Genomic DNA, 18722 nt, shown 5'->3' with positions numbered 1-18722 from the left:
CTGATGATTATGGGCCCCGCAATCTACCTCTTGCAGAGAGGTCATCACTGAACAGACCAAGCCTATCTGAAGCAGAAGGATGCCCAGCGGATTGAGATCTAAAGATAGACCTCATGTCCCTATTCAGTTTTGAATCTGCTACCATTTAATTGTTTTACAATAATGAGCCCATAACTTTTCCTCCAAGACCCAACACAAGGCAAAGACTGACCCGGCTAAGATAGGAGCACCCACCTCAGAGGCTGCTCTAAAATCTTATGGTCTGAGATACTCTCAAACACAGCAACCTCAGATGTCTTCTTCACTTAGGAGGGAAACCTGGGCAGTCTCCCATCCAAGTACTAACTAGGCTTGATCTGAGATCAAGCGCCACAGTGACTCAGATCACCCTGATGCCATTGGTCCATCAGGAGACGTGAACATTGCCAGACCAGTGAACCTGAGGGCAGTAGCACCCTTCTAAGTCATTTAGCTAGTCTAACAGATACATAATAAAGTGACTGTATAAGAAAACTAATATGCAGTTCCACAAGGATGCAGGGCTAGACAATGTTGGTCTACCGCTATACAACCCCATAAGTATGCAGGTACCCAGGTATGCAAACATGCAGGTATACAAGTATTCTTGCCATTCATGCATCTATGTATGCAGCTCAAGGCAATAAGCACATTTGTATGTAGTCCTAGGCAAAAAAAAAACTGATATGTATGTAGTCCTAAGCAAAAAAGCACATATGTATACAGTTTAACCACTTAAGCCCCGGACCATTTCGCTGGCCAAAGACCAGAGCACTTTTTGTGCGATTCGGCACTGCATCACTTTAACTGACAATTGCGCGGTTGTGTGACATGGCTCCCAAACAAAATTGACGTCCTTTTTTTCCCACAAATAGGAGTTTTCTTTTGGTGGTATTTGATCACCTCTGCGTTTTTTATTTTTTGCACTACAAACAAAAAAAATAGCGACAATTTTGAAAAAAAACGCATTATTTTTAAATTTTTGCTATAATAAATATCCCCCAAAAGTATATAAAAAAACATTTTTTTTCCTCAGTTTAGGCCGATACGTATTCTACATATTTTTGGTAAAAAAAAAAAAAAAAAAAAAAAAAAAAAAAAAAAAAAAAAAAAATCGCAATAAGCGGTTATTGATTGGTTTATGCAAGATATCGCATCTACAAAATAGGGCGGGGGGATAGTTTTATGGCATTTTTATTTTTTTACTAGATCTGCGATTTTTATCGTGACTGCGACATTATGACGGATATATCGGACAATTTTGACACATTTTTGAACCATTGTCATTTTTACAGCGTTCAGTGCTATAAAATTGCACTTATTACTGTAAAAATGACACTGGCAGTGAAGGGGTTAACCACTAGGGGGCTATTAAAGGGTTAAGTGTGTCGTAGGGAGTGTAGGGAGTGATTCTAACTGTTAGGGGGCGTGGCTACGAGTGACACGTCACTGATCACAGCTCCCGATCACAGGGAGCTGTGATCAGTGACAGTGTCACTAGGCAGAATGGGGAGATGCTTGTTTACATTAGCATCTCCCTGTTCTTCCTCTCTGTGAGACGATCGTGAGTATCAAGTCTGCGGGACCCACGATCCGACTCACGGAGCTCCCGGCAGGGCATGCACAAGCGTGTGCCCGCAAGCCGCCTCTTAAAGGGCCACGTACAGGTACGTGATTCTGCCTGTACGTGCCCTTCCGCTGCAGTATATCTGCGTGAGGCGATCGGGAAGCGGTATTGCAACTAAGCACATATGTATATAACTTAATGTAAATAAGCACATTTGTATACAGTTCTAAGCATATGCAGTATAAATGAAAACATGCCAGCTTGCATTTAAGCAACATGCATTTATGGAGGCATGCGTTTATGGAAGCATGTAGGTATGTGCTTAAGCAAATATGCGTTTAGGCAAAACATGAAAGCGTATCCATGCACTTACATAATACGTGTCCATGGAAGCACGCATTTACGGAATAAGCAAGCATGCGTTTATGAAACGTGTTTATGCAACATATATTACGCAACACGCATCTATGCAAACGTGTCTATGCACCAGGTGTTTATGCAAACATGCATCCACGCAAAACTCGTATATCTATGCAACATGCATACACACTTATGCCCACACGTCTATACAAACATATGCTTATAAAAACCTGCGTTTACGCAACATGTGTCCACACAGACGCGCTGTCAAGGCCAGCCTTGGGGGTCTCCATGTAGGGCCCCGCCCATTTGTCGGGCGCGGGGGCCATGGGGCGGGGCCCCTTTGCAGGTAAGCAATCATGTAGGACTCCACTGCCACCACGATTTTACACAAAGCGTTTTTTTTACTGCATAAATATAAGTGTTCTACTTTTTGTTAAAAATTTTTCTTGCTTACGGAATTATGCTATGTGGCCCCTTTTTTATCTCCTACGGGCCATCTCTCCTGGATGTGTAACCACCTATATGGAGAAGATCCTTCCATGAAGGCTCCGGAGACTTTAGACTCTAATCACTGATGACTCCCAAGGTTCCACCCCCATTGTTGGCTGACAATACAAGCTGGTTTGACTCATAGAACGTATGTTCTCTTGAGTTCAAACTCTTTGGTAAGCCTGCATTTATTCTGGTGGTGGCACTATCACACTGGTGTTCTTACCCTCCATCTACCTTACTGGTTTTTTACACGGGGATCAGGACCATCCCACTCCAATATGGACTGCGATTAATCACCGCACATTGTTGACACTTGGAGATTACTAGAGACTTTATTTTACATTATTTTCTATTTCATTTTTTTCATATAATTTTTCATCACATGTGTTATATGTATAATTCACCATGTTTTTTATGCTTATAACATTACCCACGGTTATTTAATTTGGCACTTTAGCACACCAATCATGTATACTATGCTGCACATGCTCAACCGCACCTGGGCCCATACTAGTTATAATCAGGATTAGCCAAGTACATAGGCATCCAATGCAGCCTCTATGCTGCTTTAACAGCCTAAGGCCTCTTCCACACCTGTGCGACCCGTCCTGCAACTTGGGACTGCAAGGTCGCCTGACAAGTCGCACCCCATTATTTCCAATGAGTACCCTTGACATCCGTTTGTCTTTATATCGCAGCAACCTCAAAGCAGCCCTTGTACCACTCCGGTCTGACCTTGGCACGACTTGAGGTCCATAGATTTCAAGATTACAGAGGCAGTACTTCACGCCGCTGCAAAATTAAAAGTTAAGACAAAAATGTGCGATTTTCAAATCGCACAAGTGTGAAAAGGGAGCCCAAAACCAAGCTACTGCAGACCCAATGCATGCTATTCTGGAGACACAACTCCTTCAAGTGCACCGATGCTCATGGTCTTCCAAACATGTGCTTTGCCACATGTATGTAAGTATGTATGCAGCATCTATGCAAAGCATGCATTTAGGCAACAAGCTTGCAAGCATGTATACTATGCTGCACTTGGCCCCATACTAGTTTTTACTAGTTTAGCACATATGCATGTCACGCAGCCTTTTCCTGCTTCAGCCTAAAAGTAAGCTCCTGCAGACCAAATGCACATTATTCTGAAGTATGCACCTGTTCAACTGCACCAGGACCCATACTATTTTTTGTGCCAAATTCACAGTATTCTGGAGATCCAACACTTTAAAGTGCACTGCTAGGGGTGTATCGACTTACAGTTGTACAGGCCCCCCAGAATAAGCAGTAGGTATGCAGTATATAATCATGATTTGTCTGGCCATGCATTTCTCCCATAGTAAGTACTCACACTTCACTAGTATCCATGGGCTGGTGTTATGTCTCAAGAGGCCCTGCTGAAGGTGTCGACCACATGGCTTTCTTAACATGGCCGCCCTTCCACTTCCTGCCTATAAAAAAAATAGGCCATACTGAGTGAGCTTGTGCCCTCTAGTGGCTGGAGGAGAAACAGCACCCCACACGACTAAGAAGTACACAGCATGATTAAACAGCACACTGCCCCCCAGTGGCCACTGGGAGAACAGACAGTCAGATCGCTCTCTCTTTTTTATTCTTTTTTTTTTTTTTTTTTTTTTTTTTTTTTTTTAGAGAAACTGCAAAAATGCAGACTTGCTATTCCTCCTGCAGGACTCTGAACATACAGTGGGGGCAGAAAGTATTCAGACCCCCTTAAATTTTTCACTTTTTGTTATATTGCAGCCATTTGCTAAAATCATATAAGTTCATTTTTTTCCTCATTAATGTACACACAGCACCCCATATTGACAGAAAAACACAGAATTGTTGACATTTTTGCAGATTTATTAAAAAAGAAAAACTGAAATATCACATGGTCCTAAGTATTCAGACCCTTTGCTGTGACACTCATATTTAACTCAGGTGCTGTCCATTTCTTCTGATCATCCTTGAGATGGTTCTACACCTTCATTTGAGTCCAGCTGTTTGATTATACTGACTGGACTTGATTAGGAAAGCCACACACCTTTCTATATAAGACCTTTCAGCTCACAGTGCATGTCAGAGCAAATGAGAATCATGAGGTCAAAGGAACTGCCTGAAGAGCTCAGATACAAAATTTTGGCAAGGCACAGATCTGGCCAAGGTTACAAAAAAATTTCTGCTGCACTTAAGGTTCCTAAGAGCACAGTGGCCTCCATAATCCTTAAATGGAAGACGTTTGGGATGACCAGAACCCTTCCTAGAGCTGGTTGTCCAGCCAAATTGAGCTATCGGGGGAGATAGCCTTGGTGAGAGAGGTAAAGAAGAACCCAAAGATCACTGTGGCTGAGCTCCAGAGATGCAGTTGGGAGAAAGTTGTAGAAAGTCAACCATCACTGCAGCCCTCCACCAGTCGGGGCTTTATGGCAGAGTGGCCCGACGGAAGCCTCTCCTCAGTGCAAAACACATGAAAGCCCGCATGGAGTTTGCTAAAAAAAAACACCTGAAGGACTCCAAGATGGTGAGAAATAAGATTCTCTGGTCTGATGAGACCAAGATAGAACTTTTTGGCCTTAATTCTAAGCGGTATGTGTGGAGAAAACCAGGCTCATCACCTGTCCAATACAGTCCCAACAGTGAAGCATGGTGGTGGCAGCATCATGCTGTGGGGGTGTTTTTCAGCTGCAGGGACAGGACGACTGGTTGCAATCGAGGGAAAGATGAATGTAGCCAAGTACAGGGATATCCTGGACGAAAACCTTCTCCAGAGTGCTCAGGACCTCAGAGTGGGACGAAGGTTTACCTTCCAACAAGACAATGACCCTAAGTACATAGCTAAAATAATGAAGGAGTGGCTTCAAAACAACTCCGTGACCGTTCTTGAATGGCCCAGCCACAGCCCTGACTTAAACCCAATTGAGCATCTCTGGAGAGACCTAAAAATGGCTGTCCACCGTTTACCATCCAACCTGACAGAACTGGAGAGGATCTGCAAGGAGGAATGGCAGAGGACCCCCAAATCCAGGTGTGAAAAACTTGTTGCATCTTTCCCAAAAACACTCATGGCTGTATTAGATCAAAAGGTTGCTTCTACTAAATACTGAGCAAAGGGTCTGTATACTTAGGGCCATTTGATATTTCAGTTTTTCTTTTTTAATAAATCTGCAAAAATGTCAACAATTCTGTGTTTTTCTGTCAATATGGGGTGCTGTGTGTACATTAATGGGGAAAAAAATGAACTTAAATAATTTTAGCAAATGGCTGCAATATAACAAAGAGTGAAAAATTTAAGGGGGTCTGAATACTTTCCGTCCCCACTGTAACAGGAGTCCAATCTTCACCCAACACAGTGATCTTTGTCATAGAAAACCTTCAGGGACTGGGTCCCCCTTAATGTGGGTTCCACTCCCCTGGACCTGTATAGCAGGAAAGCACCTTGGTCAGAACAAACATTGCACAGGGTTCTATTACGCAGGGTCCAGCGCCGTAAGACCGCATTACAGGCAAACCTAGAGGAATCTTTTCTCCTTCCAATGAGGCTCGGGTACTATCCATTTTGGCTGACAGCTTTTTCGAATGGATCCAAATGATGTCCATGATTCCAAATAGAACTGTCCAGACTTCCAAGTATGCTCCAAGAGCACATGTATCACATCAGTGACCATTCCACCTTACAGACACTGGCGAAAAAAACTGAGGTCCTTCCTGTGTAGGAGGGGTTATGTAGGGGGTGGACTTCCTGTTTGACTATCTGCCAATGTCCATCCACCAGTAGGTGGCATATAACCCATATAGTCATTATTATGGTTGCTCTGTGTTCCGTGATGTACGATACATTCACAGAATTTTACCAGATGGATATCAAAGCCACAGAGGATACTGCTGGGCCACAGTATGTTTTGGGCGGCAGAAGGAATCCTTCTCAAGTGGCAGTTTCTGTGATTGTGTCTCGCTCCCCTCAAGTGCATTGCTTTAGGACATCCCATATAGTCATTATTATGGTTGCTCTGTGACCAGTGATGTACGATAAAGAAATTAGGATTTTTCTTCATACTTACCTGTAAAATCCTTTTCTTGGAGTACATCACGGGACACAGAGGTCCCTCCCATCTTTTTTGGAATATTCATTGCTTTGCTACAAAACTGAGGTCCTTCCTGCGTAGATTGCGTTATATAGGGGTGGACTTCCTGTTTGACTATCTGCCAGTGTCCATCCACTAGTAGGTGGCGTATAATCCATATAGTCATTAATATGGTCACTCTGTGTCCCGTGATGTACGATAAAGAAAAACATAGTTTGTATTTTTTTTCAAAATTTAAATTTTTTTTTATTTATAGCACAAAAAATAAAAACCGCAGAGGTGATCAAATACCACCAAAAGAAAGCTCTGTTTGTGGGAAAAAAATAGGACATCAATTTTGTTTGGGGAAAACATCGCACAACCCCGCAATTGTCAGTTAAAGTGACGCAGTGCCGTATTGCACAAAATGGCCTTGTCATTAAGGGGGTAAAACCTTCCGGGCTGAAGTGGTTAAGAGGCAAAAAAAATTGGGCCAAAGCTGTGTGAGAAGAGCTTATGAAAATTACACACTAAGACCAGCATATTTTACGCTTAATTTTTCTGGCATGTCCAGGCAGAAAGATCCAGCAGAGATAGGAGTATTTTAAAATGCCCATGTGCAAGAGGCACATGCAAACATGATGAGCATGGATACACAATCAGTATTGAGTCCAGTGTGACAATGTTCCCGTGCTTGTTATCCATGCATATAAGAAATACAGTGCATAACTTATACATAATATAGGATATTAAACCTCCTAGCATCACCTGGCTACTAAGAATAGTCATATTATAAATTTCTTAGTCTCTACAGAATACGACACAACATGATCTATGAAATGCATAGGATTCTTTTTTTTTTTTTAATCACATTAAAGCTATGCAACAGTCTTTTCAAAGGGTCAAAATAAGGGAATTGTTGGAATTTAAAATGATTAATTGTACCTCAGAGGATGAAAGAATTTCACACTGCCTAATGAAGTTAAAGATACAGTGACTTACCTGACCAGCTAGGGAACCACAAGCTCCAGCAGCACCACTAACCACCATCGTCTGATTAGCTCCAGGGATCACATGACCCTTCTCCTTCACACCGAGGAAAGCTGTCAATCCGGTCATTCCAACTGCACCCAACAAAAGTGACAAGTGGCCGTCCACAAGATTAGGGTCTACCTATATTAAAAATAAAGAGGGTTAACACTTCTGTTGCACTGAGTGATCTGTAGTCATTGTCACTATAGTTTTGTTTCTTCTATTATTTGAATACGTCAAGGGTAATGGTTTTAGCTTCTGCTTTACTGGATCCTTAATTTAACAATACTAGCAAATGTGAATTCAATCCTTGATAGGGAAAATATAAAATTGTTACGTTCATTGCATACAGTCTAAAGGGAAAAGTTTCATTTTGTAAAGTGATAACAATATGTAAATTACACAGTAAGTCGAGATTTTCTAAATGATGCTGGTGCCTCTCTGCAGGGAGCCCTGAGGATTATGGATGACTTCTTGTCCTTTATGGGATTACGGGTGAACTGGCATAAATCATTACTGTTCCTGGTGGATGAGGGGGCTAGGTCCTCCTCGCCCACCACCTCCCCCTTGCAGTGGGTTACCAGCTTTACATACTTGGGGATTGTAATCTCTAGACACAGCAAAGACTTTGTGAGGAACAATCTAGACTCTGTCATGGCTGCGTTTAAGACCAAACTGAAAGTGTGGAGCAACCTCCCCCTATCGCTTGTTGGACACATTAACCTCCTCAAAATTAAGGTTCTTCCCAAATTTACGTATATTTTTAGGAATTCCCCCCAGTGGCTCCTGCGAGCCTTCTGTAACTCCATCAAAAGCCTTTTTTTTTAAATTTCTGTGGGGGTCTAAGCCACCTAGGTACAAATACACCACCCTAAATCCGACCAACGGATAGAGGGGGCCTAGCTATGCCTGACTGCTATAAATATTTCCTGGCACCGCAACTTGTGACAGCTCATTGGTGGTTGCAGCCTGACCTCACAAACTCGGCCGTAGTGTTGGAAACAGCAATAGTTAAATCCCTGGAGGCCCTACTGGTCCTGTTGTTCAGGGGCAGCAAGTTCCAAGTACCCCTCCCCTACTGTAGGTAGGAATGTAGCCACCCTCTCTTACTCTCTTCTGAGATGGACTAAAGTCTATGGCAGTGATGGCGAACCTTGGCACTCCAGATGTTTTGTTACTACATTTCCCATGATACTCAACTACACTGCAGAGTGCATGAGCATCATGGGAAATGTAGTTCCAAAACATCTGGGGTGCCAAGGTTTGCCATCACTGGTCTATAGAATAAAAATAATATATTTGTAGTGTGCATAGAGCAGCGCACATGACCGCAACTAATATGCACTGCTCACTCCAAACAAACAAAAGCGAGAGGGAATATTAGAGGCTCAGGAGCTCACAGAGGATGTTACATGGAGGCGCAGCCATGACCACTGGTTTCCCCAGGGCCGGGACAGGAGGCACAGGGGGAAGTTACCATGGACACAGCAGTTTCAAAGGGAGGAGGGGGCCAGCGGCCATAGTAGAATCTACAGCCGGGGCTCCCCAGCCATGCTCTGCTACAAGTAGGCTGTGTCGCCACCGTTTGTTTTGCCTTTGCCAAGGACGAATCCAGGAGTAGAAGAAGTGTCCTCCCTCTTCAGCCTCCTCCCATCGCATGTAGCAAACATCCAGCCTGTCGGATCGACTGGACCCAGCACCCTGATAGACATCCGACTTGCCCCATACTGTGCAATACCTGCTGGGGATTGGATGTGACATCGCCCAGGGGATTATTATCTGTGTGGAAGTGTGAAGTGGGGGGGCAGCTATCACTCAGCAGCCTGCTGGATCCCCTACCTGGAGATTATTTGTCCTGGAGCAGTTGACACCACTCATGTCCCATGCTTAATCATAGCCCCACACAGGTTTTCATATTTTAATATTTTCTACTTTTTTTTTTAATTTTGAAGTTTTTATTTTTTAATGGCAGGGGGGCAGTGGTGCAAGTAGCTGGTCTTGCCTAGGGAGCAAAACAGTCTAGCACCGGCCCTGGTAGTGGATATGTATGGATTCATTTTGGAGAGTAAGGGTTTAGTGTTACTTTAATGTTAAAGTGGAACCCCGTCCATATTTAATATTTTTGTATTGAGCTAGGGAAGGGTTTAGACTTTTGCAAGGTTTTTAATCACACAGACTAACTGTGTCCCAGAGAGAGAAACTCTCTCTCTCCCAGCCCAAGTGTTCATGAAATCTTTGCAACAGGGACCAGACTACAATGTAAACATGGCAATGATTATTACCCTTCCCAGCTACTACAAAAGTTTTTGTATTTCTGCCTGTGTCCTCAGAGGAATGGTATTTTCGTACCCCTTTCATTGACCACAAAGTAAAAACGATTTTAAAAAATGTACCATAATAAATGGCATAAAAAACTAAAGCAATTAATACCAAATTGTATTACTTTTTTCAAAGTGTTACCATCCAGAATGCACTTAGTCTGCCAAGGCCAGTTAAAACTTGTGACAATGTCCCCAACTTTGAGGCCGCTGTTTTTGCTTTGTTCAATCACTCCAATCCCACCGCTGTCAAGAACTTCAGAAACCTTCCAAGGCTGCATGTAATCTGTCCCTGTTTGCTCATTCATGCGACATCGCTGAAAATAAATAAATAAATAAAACCATCACAATAAATGATTTGAAGTGAACTTTCTGCCAAGCCACAGGTTAATCAATTTTATTTCCTTTCACTATGGGTGGAAGGAAAGAAAATAACTCAATTCCCCCATCAGTGCATTCAGTGTTAATGGGAGGAGTGCTACCCGCAGCGCTATTGTGTTCTGCCGTCAGGGGGGGCAAGGGGAGCCTTCTTGGCCGTCAGAATTCAATATTACTGCTAGCAACTATAGCAGCCGACAGTAATCGCATGAAGAAAAATCAGACAGGCTGGTTGTGCCCAAGTAGATCGACTTGGGTATTGTAACGTAATGTCCCTACACTCTGCTTGAGTGCTTTCATCATATACCACTTCCTCACAGTCTGAATATAGATATCAGATATTCCAACCGCTCACAAGCACAAAACAAGACGATACTTGTTTAGTTGCTAAACATGGAGTCTTTTATTAGAACCAAAATACAAATCTTTATATATAGTTAAAGCAGAGGTTCCCCCCTCCTGCTCATATTACTCCAACAATACAACTGAAACCAGAAATAGAATTAACATGAGCTAATTAACTAATCCCTTAAAGCAGCCGAAGTGACTCCATGCCCTCCTGGGCATTGTTATGATAAATCAGGATTTCACTACAGGTCAGACTTGTTGTCACCGAGCTTCACACAGTAGATTATAAGTATAAACACAGAACTCCTTCATACAATTGCAGGGTTAATTAGAACAAACAACAATGGGTGAAATACTCTTAGAAGCTGTGGCAAGCCAGACTAGACTCATTTACATTATAGAAGACAACAGACAGGTGGCTGGAGTTGATGACATTAGCATCTAACAGTACGTGTCCCAACAGTATGAATCAGTCACTATTTCTAATATGGCATATAAAGGGTTCCCAGAGTCTGTGTGTCTTGGGGGGATATGGACCTGAATCCAAAGTAACACCACCTCAAGGGTCCCCAGGCATACATCTCACAAAGAGCACCATTCCCCAAAATGCCAGGGCCCATAATCGGTAGGCAAGAGGCTAGCATTCAGTCCCCTCCAAAAGCATCTGTCCTAGCTAGGTCTGTCACAGGTACATTCAGCCTGCCCAAATATGGATTGAAATTCAGCCAGTTCCTGATGTTCTACAGAGAGAATAGTGTACTGTGCTCACCAGATAAGGATCCACAGAGATGTACAAGGTTTTGCCCAAGACTTGCCCATCTTTCAGCTCTTCAGAGAGTTCAGCTTCTTCCAAGCGGAAGTTCTCAGGCACCGGCTCCCCATCATTTCCTGGTTAAGAGAGCATCATACAATCGATCCTATGTATTGTGGAGAATTCTGCATTTATTTTATTTTGATTCTCAACTAGGTAAGAATAATGTATTTAGACCCCGCCCATCCATAGAAACAGCTCAGATTCCTGACAGTGATATGATGGAGACCCCCACATGCGCAAAATCTCACAAACTGCAACATGCGATCTGTGAAACTCCAGGGGGCATTTGGCAAAATCCTGTGCATGCGTAGACATGCCACAAGGTCTGTGGCATATTACTGACAGGGACCTGAGCCATTTCTGTGCAAGACCAGGAGATAATGACATTACCAAGGTCAAGGTCATAGTCATAGACCTGGCAGAGAGAACTGCAAGAATAGGGAAAGGAATAGGGAAAACTTTGCCTGCAAGCAGGACAACATTGGGCTCAATGGACTAATAAGTATGTGTTTTTTATTTTGTAAGCAAGGAAAAGTGTTAGGGATTTAAGTTTTCATTTGTGATAGGTAGTGTGGAGTTCCTCCTTAAGTCATGTGTGCACTACTTGTATGCCAGGTTCCTCTGTGCTAGAACAGCTTTCTTACCGAGTGCTGTTTTGAACATTGTGATCAAGAGTTCTGACCCTCCCCAACACCTTGTGCCGCTCTACTGGTCAGTGTGGGTGTCAATCATAGCAATGGGCCTATAGTAAAGTGAAGGAGGTGGGAGGAAGTGTACTAGACCCCTAACTATAGATTGACTGAGATTTGCATAATACAGTGCCCTGGGTTTCAGGGGGTGCCAAGGGGTTCAACAGAAAAGCTGTACCAGGTAATCATCATAGGTACTTAATATGGCATACAAGCAGCATTTTGGTAACTTTACTGTAGCTACAGATTTGCTTTGACATATGTAAACCTTCACTAAAACCTTATACAGGATTTAACATATTAATGTAATTTAAAAAAAATAATTTTCAATATTTTGAAATCTGCAGCATTCATTAAAATAATATCTTTTGATCCTTTTTTAGCCACTTCCTGTTATAGGCTGACACTGCTCTGTCCCTGCCTCCCAATTATGTTAATGTGTTGCCACCCTGTAACATTTCTGATGGAGATGACAAGTGGCTGTATTAAAGCACATTACACAGACATGGTCCAATGTTGTCACTATCATAAAACCCATCCTGAAAAATGCCATGCAGCCATCGCTAGAGTGCATCTAGACAGAAGTAGCTTCAAAAATGCAGCAGGGTATCAGCAGCACTGAGATGCAACAAAATATGTAAAGAAAAAAAAAGAAAATTGTATTTTATTCAAAAATAATGGTGATTATTTATGGTATACAATGCTTTGGCAAACTAATGTCATTACATTGGGGATTACATCCACTTCAAAGGGAACCTGTCATATATGCTGGTAGGTTGGTTGGCTCCTGTCTAAATTGGCCCTCTCCTTCTCTTACTTTTTCTGGGCTTGTTAAAAATATTTTTTTGGTTTGTTTTTTTGGTATAAGCGTCTTATAGTTTGGGGAGGCTCGGTTCACAATGCCGTGACCTGAAAGTGCAACTTTATCAGGTGACTTGGCACGACTTTAGCGCCGCTTTGAAGCAACTTCAGGGAATGCCTGTGTAATCTTCCTGTAATGTCAGATCCAAATTACATCAATTAGGATGAGGATCCGACTTAGCGTAGATTCACATTGGTCTGATTTGGCATGCAGCGGCTATTGCTGGCAATAGCACCATCCGAATCAGTGTTGTGCCGCACCGATTCCCAAAAGTAGTTCCACTTCCTGTACTTTTGGCCACTTCGGGGGGCGATTTGTATAGACATGTGTGCAGAAACCCACACAGACGTCTGTCAAATCGCCCCCTGAAGTGGCCAAAAGTAGTACAGGAAGTGGAACTACTTTTGGGAATCGGTGCAGCACCGCACCAATTCGGAACTGAACTGAGGCTCAAAGTCCATTAAAGTCTATAGGTACAAGTCAGATAGAAGTAGCCTTAAAGTAGTACAGGAACCTTTTCTAAAGTTGGAGCGACTTCAGTAGTCCTAATTAAGACAGCTCTCATTGAAGAACATGGGAATTCACATGTCACGTGTAACGGACCCCCGTACTCAAGATGTCCGCCGTAAATGCGTCCTCTGTCCGGTATCACACAATCCAAGACCCCTTAGCTTTCCCATTCACTAGTCGTAGCTCAGACCACACCAGTCTTGGAGTACATCAGGAATAGCCTTCTACTTGAGCTTTCACACAAATATATACAGCAGGATGACAAACTGTAACCAGAAACCTAATTAACATGAGCTAAATATCTAATCCTTTAGACAGCCTAAGTGACTAAGAGACATGACCTTTAGGACAGACTTGCTGTCTCTTAGCTCAGAAGACACAATCAACATTATCAACACAGAACTCCTTCATACTATTGCAGGGTTAATTAGCGCAAACAATGGGTGAAATACTCTTAGAAACTGTGGCAAGCCAGACTAGACTAATTTACATTATAGAAGACAACAGACAGGTGGCTGGAGTTGATGACATCAGCATCTCCTCACAGTATGTGTCCCAACAGTATGAATCAGTCACTATTTCTTATATGGCATAAACAGGGTCCCCAGAGTCTGTGTGTCTTGGGGGATCATGGACCTGAATCTAAAGTAACACCACCTTAAGGGTCCCCAGGCATACAGCTCACAAAGAGCACCATTCCCCCAAATGCCGGGGCCCATAATCGGTAGGCAAGAGGCTAGCATTCAGTCCCCTCAAAAAGCCTCTGTCCCGGGTGAGTCTGTCACATCACGCAACTTGGGGTCTCACAAGTTGGATTCCAAGTAGCGGCAGTGTAAACCGAGCATGAGGGCAGGGACTGATGTGAATGTACAATTTATAAATGTAAAGTGCTGCATAAATTGACAGTGCAATATACTGTAAATACCTGTAAAAATAATAATATAAAAACAAGCATGTCTTTATTTCTGAAGAAAGCATCTCCTGTATGCCTCCGAATCCAGACACACATCACATGCAAACTTCATCTTCAGATCTAAGTCAGAATACAAACTGCAACAAACCCACAAAATAGCTTGCAGGGCAATTATTATTTGCATTAGATCAGTTGCCAACAAAACCTTCAGAAATGTAAGATAGCTCTACCTTATTCTTTACTATAATAAAATGGATATCAAGACATATATATTGTCACCATTCTATGCTGAATCCACACTACAAACGCACCATGGTATTTTGCTTTTAATCCCATTACCTACTGTACACAAAAAATAAATAAATTTGGGCTCCCACAATGCCTGGCACTGAACATATTGTGTGAATGATATCTTGGAAAGGGAGGGTTTAAACATTCTGTGTCACTTACATATGTCATCAAAGCCAATTCCAAGGGCTACATATCTTATTAGGGCCCTATGCGTGGCAAAGAGGGTTCGCTTTAGTCATGAAACACAAAGATCTACAAGGGGAAAGAGAAGTGGCTAAAGATGCACAGGGTATGTGTAATTTTTTTGTTCGCAATCACTTATATTTACATTCATCTAAACGCAATACCAGCATTTACATGCATTCAGCTCTGTTCAGACATGGCTAAACTGACCCCAACACAGGAATCTCTTGTTTTGATAATTGTAGCTAGACACATCTAGACACATGCAGTCATAGCTCAGCCTTTCACACTCCAAACCCTTTTGGGTGCTTCTTTCCACTCCAGTGTATATGAGGCCTTGGAAGGATAGCAGGGAAAAGGAGGGTGCATTGCAAAGAGCACTGTCAGAATGCAGCCACCTATAACATTGAAAATGTGTATGTTCCTTTGTTTTCTTTATTTAGAAAATGGTATTTCATGCCTTGGATTCTAGAGTAATGAAGCACAAAACAAGAACACTTACCTGGCCTTGACGCCAAGACAAAGCTATTTATCTTCATACTTTACAGGTAATGGAGGTTTCTCTGTACCAGCAGGGTCCTAAAATAGGATATAAGCATGTTCAGTAACCAGAAACCGATTTAGTAAAACAAGCAAAAGTAATTAGTCCCCTGTGTGCGCCATCCCCTCCATGACCAATCCCCAAAGTGCGCCATCATGCCCTCCATAACCAATCCCCAGTATGCGCCATCCCCTTCGTGACCAATCCCCAGTGTCCGCCATCCCCTCCGTGACCGGTCCCCAGTGTCCGCCATCCCCACAGCGACCAATCCCCAGAGTTCGCAATCCCCTCCGTGACCGGTCCCTAGTGTTCACCATCCCCACAGTGACCAGTCCCCAGTGTGCGCCATCCCCTCCGTGACTGATCTCCAGTGTGCGCCATCCCCTCAGTGACCAATCCCCAGTGTACACCACCCCATCCGTGACCAGACCCCAGTAAATTACATCCCCTCCGTGACCAGTCCCCAGTGTGCGCCATCCCCTCCGTGACCGGTCCCCAGTGTATTCCATTCCCTCCTTGACCGGTCCCCAGTGTGCGCCATCCCCTCCGTGGCCAATCCCCAGTGTGCGCCATCCCCTCCGTTACCAGTCCCCAGTATGAGCCATCCCATCCGTGACAAGTCCCCAGTGTGAGCCATCCCAACCGTGACCAATCCTCAGTGTGCGCCATCCCTTCCGTGACCGGTCCCCAGTGTGCGCCATCCCCTCTGTGACCGGTCCCCAGTGTATTCCATCCTCTCCGTGACCGGTCCCCAATGTGCGCCATCCCCTCAGTGACCAATCCCCAGTGTGCGCCTTCCCCCCTATGACCAATCACCAGTGTGCGCCATCCCCTCCGTGACCAATCCCCAGTGTACGCCGCCATCCCTTCCGTGACTGGTCCCCAGTGTGCGCCATCCCCTCTGTGACCGGTCCCCAGTGTGCGCCATCCCCTCTGTGACCGGTCCCCAGTGTGCGCCATCTCCTCTGTGACCAGTCCCCAGTGTATTCCATCCCCCCCTGTGACCGGTCCCCAGTGTGCGCCATCCCCTCCGTGACCAGTCTCCAGTGTGCGCCATCCCCTCTGTGACCAGTCCCCAGTGTGAGCCATCCCATCCGTGACCGGTCCCCAGTGTGAGCCATCCCATCCGTGACCGGTCCCCAGTGTGAGCCATCCCATCCGTGACCGGTCCCCAGTGTGAGCCATCCCATCCGTGACCGGTCCCCAGTGTGAGCCATCCCATCCGTGACCAGTCCCCAGTGTGAGCCATCCCATCCGTGACCAGTCCCCAGTGTGCACCATCCCCTCAGTGACCAGTCCCCAGTGTGAGCCATCCCATCCGTGACCAGTCCCCAGTGTGCACCATCCCCTCAGTGACCAGTCCCCAGTGTGTACCATCCCCTCGGTGACCAGTCCCCTGTGCGCGCCATCCCCTCCGTGACCAAGCCCCAGTGTGCGCCATCCCTTCCGTGACCAATCCTCAGTGTGTGCCATCCCTTCCGTGACTGGGCCCCAGTGTGCACCAACCCCTCTGTGACCGGTCCCCAGTGTATTCCATCTTCTCCGTGACCGGTCCCCAGTGTGCACCATCCTCTCAGTGACCAGTCCCCAGTGTGTGCCATCGCCTCAGTGACCAGTCCCCAGTGTGCGCCATCCCCTCCGTGACCGGACCCCAGTGTACGCCATCCTCTCCGTGACCGGTCCCCAGTGTGCGCCATTCCCTCTGTGACCAGTCCCCAGTGTATTCCATCCCCTCCGTGACCGGTCCCCAGTGTACGCCATCCCCTCCGTGACCAGTCCCCAGTGTACGCCATCCCCTCCGTGACCAGTCCCCAGTGTGCGCCATCCCTTCCGTGACCAGTCCACAATGTGCACCATCCCCTCCATGACCAGTCCCCAGTGTGCACCATTCCCTCCATGACCAGTCCTTAGTGTGCGCCATCCCCTCCATGACCAGTCACCAGTGTGACCCATCCACTTCGTGACCGGTCCCCAGTGTATTCCATCCCCTCTTTAACCAGTCCCCAGTGTGCGCCATCTCCTCAGTGACCAATCCCCAGTGTGCACCATCCCCTCAGCAACCGGTCCCCAGTGTATTTGCATTAACCTTTGGTAATGTATATTGGTGTACTATGGCAGCCTCACTGTACATTATAATGCTTTTGCTGAGGGCTCTTTGATTTTGCTTTCTCTTCTGCTCTCCTCACACTGCCTGTATATATCATACTGTATATAGATGACTGTGCACATTATATATAATACTGACCCCGTCTGCTGAGGAGGACATAGGTCTCTATGTATGGACCAGTAAATGGGGGATGGCAGGGATTAATGAACATTGTGCTAGGTGACGAGGTACAGCACAAGCTGAGTGTTATCACAGAGTAGAGGACATGTACAGTGCTGTGTGCCCATTGCTGCCATACCTGTTTTATGTGAGTGACAGTAATAATGTCATCATAGTCCTCCTCCCCAGTGTTGGCGATGAAGGTCGCTGTGACTCCCCCCCCGGCTGCGGCTTGCAAACTCCAGAAGACCAACTTTCTGAAAGACACGCATGCGCAGGAACTACTCGAGAAAGACAACTACTATAAATGCACCTGCGGGTCCCCGAGAGTGTCTATTCACCTTGGTCTTCAATAATATGGCCGCTCTCGTTAGTGTCTCCAACCCCATGCTAAAGTGCGGCAGCCATTTTGGGTGAGGCATCATTGTAAGTGTGTGGGAAAAGTCCATTCTGAAGGCAGAGCTCTCTGGGTTGTTGTCTCCATTCCAGGAATTCAGCTCAGTCTGGCTGCTGATCAGTGGAAGTCTAATGACTTCTGCTGCAGCTGTTGGTTATGACTGTCTGTGTTAAAGTATAACTAAAGACAAAACTTTTGTTTTCATTATGGATAGAGTAAGGGAGGATTACGACCCCTGTCAGATTTTTTTTAAAGACATTTGTGCCGCATTGGGAATATTTCCCTTAAAGTCCTGTCCCATAGACACAACAGGAAGTGAGATGAAATCCCTCCATAGAGAGAAACTATCGATTGTCACCAGAACCAGTGTACCCATTAGAAGATTTCCCCTCTTTTCTTGTTCTGGTGTCACCCCAAAATTCGTAATTTTCTTTTACTTTCGAGGATAAATTTAAACATAACGAATAAGGTAAATCTACCTAACAGGAGCAATAAAAACTTTCAGGTATTCTATTCTATCTACACTGTATCCAAAATTTAATAAAAGCTCTGCCTTAGTTCTGTTACATAGCTTGGACCCCTGTACATTACAATGTACGTTATGTACTCCACTAGGTACACTCTGCTGTATTTTACATATTCCATGCTATACATCACATACACCAGACAAATACAGGATGTA

At 44.7% G+C, this 18722-nt stretch overlaps 1 protein-coding gene across 4 annotated transcripts in view; it reads right to left on the bottom strand.

Moving 5' to 3' along the window:
• The window catches only part of LOC141117135 (prostaglandin reductase 2-like), a 33274-nt gene extending 15268 nt beyond the window's left edge, over positions 1-18006 (bottom strand). For 2 of the 4 annotated variants that reach the window (XR_012237109.1, XM_073609774.1), the window contains exons 1-5: positions 17783-18004; positions 15339-15415; positions 11344-11462; positions 9974-10165; positions 7501-7671 (exon numbers count right to left, since the gene is read on the bottom strand). Coding sequence is in view for 3 of the 4 variants with exons in the window: in XM_073609774.1 (XP_073465875.1) it covers positions 7501-7671; positions 9974-10165; positions 11344-11462; positions 15339-15375 (519 nt within the window). In the remaining variant the exon portion in view is untranslated. Of the gene's footprint in view, positions 1-7500; positions 7672-9973; positions 10166-11343; positions 11463-15338; positions 15416-17782 lie in introns of those variants that run through there. The other 2 variants (XM_073609775.1, XM_073609776.1) reach the window with 2 other exon arrangements.
• Positions 18007-18722: the final 716 nt, after the last annotated feature.

The sequence above is a fragment of the Aquarana catesbeiana genome, linkage group LG13 (assembly GCF_042186555.1).
Source record: "Aquarana catesbeiana isolate 2022-GZ linkage group LG13, ASM4218655v1, whole genome shotgun sequence".
NCBI classification, from domain to species: domain Eukaryota; kingdom Metazoa; phylum Chordata; class Amphibia; order Anura; family Ranidae; genus Aquarana; species Aquarana catesbeiana.
The sequence above is the reverse complement of the archived record's forward strand: the minus strand, read 5'-3'. Positions and strand labels throughout refer to the sequence as shown.